Consider the following 8276-nt stretch of genomic DNA (forward strand, 5'->3'; position numbering starts at 1 on the left):
TGAAATCTGATTGACACAAAACTTGCTACACAAATCCAGCTATCCCTACAAATGACAAAATCTGATCAGTGGTTTTCTGAGATATGATGCCTACCAGCACATGAATGAACACCATACTCCATACTATACAAACACTGGGTAACATTATTTTAAGTGATTAGCCCAAACAATGACTGCATCATGCATGGGGGATGACATGTTTACTGTTACCTTGTTTATACTTAAGGACATTTGACAGAAAATATCTAGATATGTTTACTTTACATAAATACAATTTCAAATTTTGGACTTTCTTATTCCAGAGTCCTGTCATACCATACTACATACATATTTCTACTTTCCACCACTACGTGCTGTTGTAACCTAAGGATCAGGAACTCGGCTCTTTATGGGCGAGACAATGCACTGCTCTGTTTAGTACCAATTTGCTGAACTCCTGATGTTTGTTTTGGTGCATTTTGGTTGCTTATCTTCAACCTGCATCTTGGGGTTATGAGGGCATAACTAACGGATAGATCTTGCTGACGATCCCCCTCTGACCTCTGTCTCTCTCACTGCATGTGATCCGTGTCTGCAGCTCGGGCCTGAGGACAGCAGGTGCGGTTCTCTTCCTGGTTTCTGTCACATGTCTCTTGGCCCTCCTCTCCGTTAACAGCGACATGATCATCTTCCACTATCTGTTTGCCGGGTTCGGCTGTGTGCAGGTGAGTCCTCCGATCCCCTCTGAGACTCAGTTTGAAAGGCTGATTTTGTCTTTAGCTTGACCATCTCTCCTCTGTTGTCGTCCAACCCAGGGTCCCTTCATATTCTTCTTCCGCATCGTCTTCAGTAAGGAGGCGAGGAATGCCATGAAATACTGCTGCAGCCGCAAGCGCCCCGATCACATGATCAAGTCCAAGGCCTCTGTGAGTCTCAGTGTAAACCTTGAGAAAATAGTCATTCCAAGCCTCATGGAGCAGCTTCAGACCTCTGGGATGTGGTTCTCAACCTGGGGGTTGGGACCCCCCAGGGGGTCACATGATAACTTTGGCGGGGTCACAAGATGTTTTATGGGATAGGATTAAAACAGTTCTACTACAAATGTATTATCATATCTCTTTTTCTGATTTTTCTCTAATTTTTGCTTTTTCCTGTGAAATACTGAATAGTTTTCAGCCTCCTTTGATAATTGATCAAATGAATCAACCTGAAAAGGGAAATTCTTTGGTTGAACTGTTCACCACTCTGCATATGCAGCCTATGATGTGACGGGGGTCGCAAATTAGCATCGCTTCGTTTTAACAGGTCACAAGCCAAAAAGGTTGAGAACCACTGCCCTAAAGCACTAATACTGAACTTTACATGGACTTTACATTCATTCATAACACTCTCCTCCCTCCTCTCCTCATTTCTGCACATCCCAGGGCTACAAATGTAACTCAAACTATATGGATGGTCGGCTGTACCACCTTCCATTCGGAGACTCCAGTGTGTCTCTGAACGGCACCATGCAGAGCGGCAAGAGCCAGCAGAGCTACGTCCCTTTTGTCCTCAGGTACGGAAAGCCGAGTGGCTTCATGAACAATGCTGTTCAACACCACTAGCAGAACACTTTCTGTCTGTGATTCCTAATATAATTTCCCTAATCAGTGTGTATCAGTAGTTCCCTTTATGTAGTTCTTGGCTTAGAAAACATGTATATGCCATATTACCTGATTGTGTGTGAGGGGTGGATGGAATTTTAACAAAGTGTTCTTGTATTTTCCAGGGACGATGGACTAAATAACAGTCAGGCACATATCGCTCTGAACGACCACGGGTCGCTCTTCCATGAAACTAAAGAGCATTTGGACGGTACTTTTCCCATTCAGTATCTCTGACTCGCTGTATTGGCATGGATGTGTTCTTTTAAGAAAAGGATATCAGCTTCAACAACTGCGACAAGTTTTACTCATATTCTTTGTCTGTGTGTAGAGCGTGACAGCGACTCGGACAGCGATCTGTCTCTAGAGGACGACCAGAGCGGCTCCTACGCCTCCACACACTCGTCTGATAGTGAGGACGAGGAGGGGCCCTACCCCCCAGAGGAATGCTGGGAAAGCCTGGCTTCCAACGTGGCCAAGAGGCCACACCCACATGGTACAGGACCTCATCTAAACCCCCAGCCACTTCACCTATGAGGAACACTTCTCAGTTTACTGCACTCTCCCTGAGTACACATGTTTTCGATTGAACACAACTATGCAATTATAGACTAATTAAGTCATTGAGCACAGCTTGCCTTATAGTTATAGTTAGACTGATTAAATATCAAATATGTTTAATAACACTACAACATTACAGTTAGGACTTGTTCAATGCCAAGTAAACTCAGTTTACCCACCTTTTTAGGCTGATATTAATCATTATGTTTTGAAATTCATAGTATACATCATAGTAAGTGGTATCAAACTGAGTTATACCCAAGTTATATGTATACCTATGTGTAACTAGGAGTATAGTAACCTAAACGTTTCTGTGGTTATGTCCCAGATAACAACTTGACTAAGATGTACTGGCCTGGAGAGTTCGCAGCCCCAGCAGGTGACAGCGAGCTGGGAGGACCAGACAGAGTGAAGGTGGAGACTCTGGCCAACCCCGAGCTGGGCCTGGGCCTGGGCCTGGGTCTGGGTCTGGGTCTGGGCCCGGCCCGGGACGACAGGCCAGGGGACAGGGACGCCACGACGCTGCTGCTGTCCAGTCTGCCAAACCTAAACGCTCACCCTCAGAAAGGTGAGCAGTTCAGCCCAGGGCAGACACTTTCTAGAGTTTGGAACGGTACTCGCTCTGTAAAAAACTATCGCTTCTTAATACATTTTGGAATCGAGTGTTGAGACTGAAAATCTTATTTTTCTTAAAATAAGTGAAAAATCTGCAATTTGTGGTGGGAGATTTTTACTTGTTCTCAGTGTCAACTTGTTTAAAAAAAAATCTTTAAATCATGTCTTTTTGTTGATGGTACTAGAGTGATCTGCCTTATTCTGTAGTGGCACTTGTCCTGGAAAATTCATGAAACTGCACTGGAAACAAGTGGAATTATCTCATTATATTGGCAGAATTTCTTACTAGAATATCAGATCAAAAAGACTACTTTTGCAGTCTGATTTTTTTTCCATAATGAGCTCCTATTTTTCCATCACATGCAGGGATCCTAAAGAAGAAGCAGCTTTCCCCTATTGTAGAGAGGAATGGCATCAACCGCATCCACAACGAACTGTCTGAGAACGCCGCAGGCCCCACTTCTCCCCAGGGATCCTCCTCGAGCGACGGCAGAGCAGGTCCGGCCAAACCCAGCCTCCCCGACCAGCTGAACGGAGTCGCCATGAGCATCAAGGCCGGGACGGTGGACGGTGACTCATCAGGGTCAGAGTGAGTATCAACAAAGGCTGAGACCCAAATAGCCCAATAAAGCTAATAAACAGGGAATCTAGGACACAACCAAGACCAGATACTAGAGCGCAAAGCATTTTCAAACTCACATAAACCACATGAGTAGTGGATTCTGCAGACTTGAGATGACTGTGAGAATAAGCATGTGCAGATGTTGTAGTATGTTGTGAAAAGCTTTTTTTTTTCTCAACTGTTAATGTCGAACAACTATCTGTGCTGCTGTCCTCAGTGATTTTCCGTTGTCGTCATCATTTGTAGTCTGTCCCATTTCCACCTGTACCCAAGTGGTGTTAACATTAATATTGTAGTTCTTCATTAGCCAAACAAATACAGCACCCATCCTCCCTTTGTCCACAGCTGGAAGGATCTCAAACAGCTCTCATAACCGTGTGATTTCATTTGATTGGAAACAAATCACTGCACATGGTTCTGAGTGATTAAGCAGAGCAACACAAATGATTATTTTAAGAACAAAGGTCACAGGTTTGATTCCCGCAACAGCCAGTGTGCCCATCCTTGTTAAAGAGACACAGAACAAGACACAAGGTGCAGAGTCCCTACCTGCTCCAGGCTCTTGTACCTCTGGTGAAATGCATACTGTACATGTATGTGTGTACTTAAGTGTCTCCCAGAGGGATATGCAAAAAAAAAAACGATTTCCTATTTGCACTCTTGAATACTCTAAATTCTTGAAATAGATATTATTTACAGCTTACTAATCAACCCTCTCTGCCCCTTCTCTCTTTCCAAAAATCATAGATTTTTATTCTTTAATTTTACTCACTGAAGCACTGATCCTCTTTCAAATATCAGGATCACCGTCTTCAGATTGGTGCATCATTTAGCATCTCGCACCCCTCACAACCAGTGTGTGTGTGTGTGTGTGTGTATGGGAGTGTGAGTCATTGCCACTCATGTTTTCTTTCCTTTTTTTGTTCTTTCTTGTGTTGTGTTGCATTTTGTCTCCAACACATCCCTCTCCATCCTAAACCTGCCCCTCCTCCTCCTCCTCCTCCTCCTCCTCCTCCTCCTCCTCCTCCTCCTCCATCTACCATCGTGTTTTCCCAGCAGCCACCGCAACACCTCCATGTGACCGCGCTGACGGAGGGGTGTGTCTTTGCAGGTCATAGAGCCTCCTTCCTCAACACCGATCCTGTTGCTTTCTACCGATTGGGAAAACAAACTATGTAAGCGGAGGCCCATAGGGAGCGTTGGACATTCCTTAACGTGGGAAAAAAAAGATGGAGTTCCCCCTCGTCACCATGATCCTCTGAAGGAGTGTGTGCGACTTTGCAGGTCAAGCAGTCTGTGTGTGTATGTGTGTGTGTGTGTGTGTGTGTGTTGTGTTGAGTGTACGTTTATGTTCATACATGTGTGCCAAACCTCAGGAGTCACTGCACTGGCCCAGGCTCAAGCACACTAATAGAATGAGTCTCACTCTCCCTTTAAAGAAATCCTTTTGTTTACATACTTGAAGCAATGCACTTTTTTTTTTTTTTAAATGTACACTGCCCGCCCACATTCGCTGGTAGTCAGCTTTTTTGTAGTTTTTTTTTTCTGTTCCAGGATATATATTTTGTTTTGAAGACTATGGAACAATAAAGAAGTCATTCTTTCGGGTGGGACATTTAGTTGTAGAATTGCAAACATTCAGGGACTTTCCTCTTCATGCATAACTAGTTTGTAATGTCATCATGGTTTGCCTGCATAGCTAATGTTGTTACTGTTTTGTTAGAAGCGTTAGTATTTGTGCTAAGGGATGGTGCCAGTCTGAGGTTTGCTCTACGGTTCGGTTCAGTCTCAGGTACTGAAACTGCGTGACTTTACGAGCCTGAAATGTCCGAGAGGCACAGAACGGTCGAGTTAAGCTTGTTCACAGACGATACACTGACTCCTGTCCCATCCAGACGTGACCCTCCATCACGCTGCGATGCACTGGACGCAGAGGCTCTACGTGGATTTGTGGATAGTGAACTGAACTTGAAACAACGAAGACAGAATCACTGCATTCTGTATCTGCCCGCAATGGATGCTCTGTATAAGCTATTTCTCATTAATGAAGGATGTTTCCCAAGGCAACGGCTATTCACCACTGGTGAGCTGACAACTGTACAGATCTCAAAGAGAGAGAGAGAGACTGCCTTCTCCACTACTTAGCCTTCGTTCCCTCACATCAGCGACGGGGGGAAACCTGCATGCGCAGATCTTATAAAAGGACTCTAAGGACTTTTGGTACATCATTTTTTGTAAATCACTGAGAGCCAATTTTTTATGGACATTAAAAGTGCTCTCATTTTCCAATATTTTATCTGAGGGACGAATGCTTTCATTTGAGTTCAGTGACTAAACAGCTGTATTTTATAGATTAGCTATGAGGCATTTGTCGTTTTGTAAAATACTTAATGAAATACTTGCAAATTTGTGTTGTAATACTATTTGAGCTGTATCCCAATTTTACTGTACAGAGTGGCCTGTAAAGGAAACAAGGATTTCAGCATATCTTTAAATGAATCATATTGCATAAATGTGTACTTCACACAGTCAGTCCCACTAACTGGGCCAGTCCATCTCAAATTTGAGGAATCATTCTTGATATTGGGAAGAAAATATCTTACATCTAAGTTACTGCTATTACTTTCAGTCTAATTTATGTGATCTTTGTGGAAGCCATTTTTTACCAACCATATAAATTTAATGTACAAATGTAATGTTATTGCAATGCCACAAGCACCAACACTACCTAGTTCAATCATGACAAATTTAAATCAACACTGGTAACCCAACAGAGGATTGTCTCTTTTACTCTGGTGCTCCTCTTTTTAGGGTTAAAACTTTCCCATGTTACCTCAGTATCTGTGCCAAGTAACAACATTTTCGCTTTCTTGAATTTTTTTTTTCTGTATAATGTATTTTGCATTAAGTTCACTGCTGTTTGCTTATATCAAGGTACATATTGCTACTGTACATACAAGTGGAATAATCAAATATTTGCCATAAAAGGGACCAGGCTACAAACTCTTAATGTTAGATATAGCAGCCTATTCATTTCACATCAATCTGCTGTCACACAGCTGGCGCTCAACTTCCTTTACTCTTTTTTTTTTTATTGAACATTTAACTGCTACTTTGATTTACTGTTCTTATCTGGTGTGTAAAAACTGTTCATTATAGCGCCCTGCAATCAACTGCTTCAAAACCAAGAACTGTTGTAGATGACTGATGTCACAGCTTTAGTGATACAGGGTAGTCTCTAGAAAATGGCTGGTATTTTTCTATGTGAAATTACTTTGTAAAGGATTTCACCAAAATTCAATGAGTAAAACGGACAGATGTGGTTTTAATTTTGGTATTATTGTGTTTCTGCTCTTTGTGGAGAATCCCCCAGTGGCACATTGCATGAAGCCAAATAAGATAATATGAAACTTTAAACTGGGTCGTTGCAGCAAACCTAAATGAAAAAACAAATAATAAAAAATGCAAATGAATTTAGTAGTGCTGTAGAAAGGTGGTGAAAAAGCTCTAAAAAGTGAGAAAGAAGAGGAAAATCAATACCACATTTAATCATGATTGAGTAGCCTATTGACTTGAAGAAAAAGGAAAAGAATGTGAGAATTGCTGCAACAGTTGTGCTATCTTCTGCACTTTGGATCATTTTTATCTATTATTATTTCTATCATCACTGGTATTTATTTGATCCAGCTGCTACAACAACCCTCCCTCCCTCCCCTTGTTAAACAGAATACAGTTAGGTGAAATGATGCATCAAATCCCTCCTTGCTACAGCTCACTGAGGCTACGTTACCACCAGGACATGAAAACATCACCACCAAGCAAAAGTGTGTTTTGTTTATTGCTACTACTCCGTTTCGGAGAGACAACAGGGGCCGTCCCCAGAAAGCCTCTGTCTCCCGTCTGGCTGTTGACTCTTGCAGACAACTGGGCTCTGAGCTTGTCAAATGCTCCTGGACATCCTTAGTTAAAGCGTGATTGGGACCAAACGTGGACTTGTAATCTACAGGAAGGAAAAATGAGCATTGAGAGGTCAAAAGTTCTAGGCTGTGTTCAGTGTTTTGGTCTATAATAAGATCTGAATTACCATTATTCCTGTAGAGAACATAGAGGGTTTCAGAGGTGGGACCAAGTCATCAAGTTTATCATTACAGTTTAGGTATGAGCAGAATAAAGCTCTTTAAATAATTAACTACCCTCACATCTAAAGTACAAATTCTTACAGCTGTTGAAGTGAAATAAGTTAAAGGTGACATAGGTGAGAATGATTAGTTCATCATTTTTGAATTCAGCAAAATTTTCTTAAACCCACATTGAAAATATGACCAAAACATCCTCTGTAGTTTGTTGAGATGCAGAAAGGATGAGGTATAGATATTCATCCAAGAATACATTTCAAAGAGTTACCTTTTAAAGTATTTTCTAGTATTTGTAGAGCTTCCTTCTCAATCATACACACCGTGGTTAAGGGGATCTGTGGAAGGAATGTTACCAAAGTTGAAAATATATTCTGGCACAACTGTACTCTGGTAAAGTACTGCAACTGTTGCTGCTTTTTCCCTGAAGGAATACTGCCACACATCTAAAATAAATTATCCACCTTTTGAAACATATGGCACCCCTTGGTTGCTGATTTTATGGCAAAACTAATATGAACTATTACTGTAGTTATTAAAGAATTTAATATCTTTGGTTACATGGGCAACATTTTAGAGGGTTGTATTTTTCAAATTCTGATGAAAATTGGATAGGCTGTATAGTGTTTGTGACTGAAACCATTCAGATGCAGTAGTCGGGTGTTTAGGATCATGAAGAAGTAGGCTCACACTGGTTTTGCAGTATAGGCAGCTATGAGCCAA

General features: G+C 41.8%; 1 protein-coding gene across 1 annotated transcript in view; it reads left to right on the forward strand.

Annotated features, from left to right (window-relative positions):
* celsr2 (cadherin, EGF LAG seven-pass G-type receptor 2) overlaps positions 1–6753 on the forward strand; it is a 58216-nt gene extending 51463 nt beyond the window's left edge. Inside the window, exons 27-34 of the mRNA XM_071925949.2 lie at positions 578–704; positions 795–905; positions 1404–1534; positions 1748–1833; positions 1954–2118; positions 2512–2751; positions 3165–3387; positions 4480–6753. Of these exons, the coding sequence (XP_071782050.2) occupies positions 578–704; positions 795–905; positions 1404–1534; positions 1748–1833; positions 1954–2118; positions 2512–2751; positions 3165–3387; positions 4480–4501 (1105 nt within the window). The 3' untranslated portion in view covers positions 4502–6753. The remainder of the gene's footprint in view (positions 1–577; positions 705–794; positions 906–1403; positions 1535–1747; positions 1834–1953; positions 2119–2511; positions 2752–3164; positions 3388–4479) is intronic.
* Positions 6754–8276: the final 1523 nt, after the last annotated feature.

This window comes from Centroberyx gerrardi, chromosome 5 (assembly GCF_048128805.1).
Source record: "Centroberyx gerrardi isolate f3 chromosome 5, fCenGer3.hap1.cur.20231027, whole genome shotgun sequence".
In the NCBI taxonomy this organism is placed as follows: Eukaryota; Metazoa; Chordata; class Actinopteri; order Beryciformes; family Berycidae; genus Centroberyx; species Centroberyx gerrardi.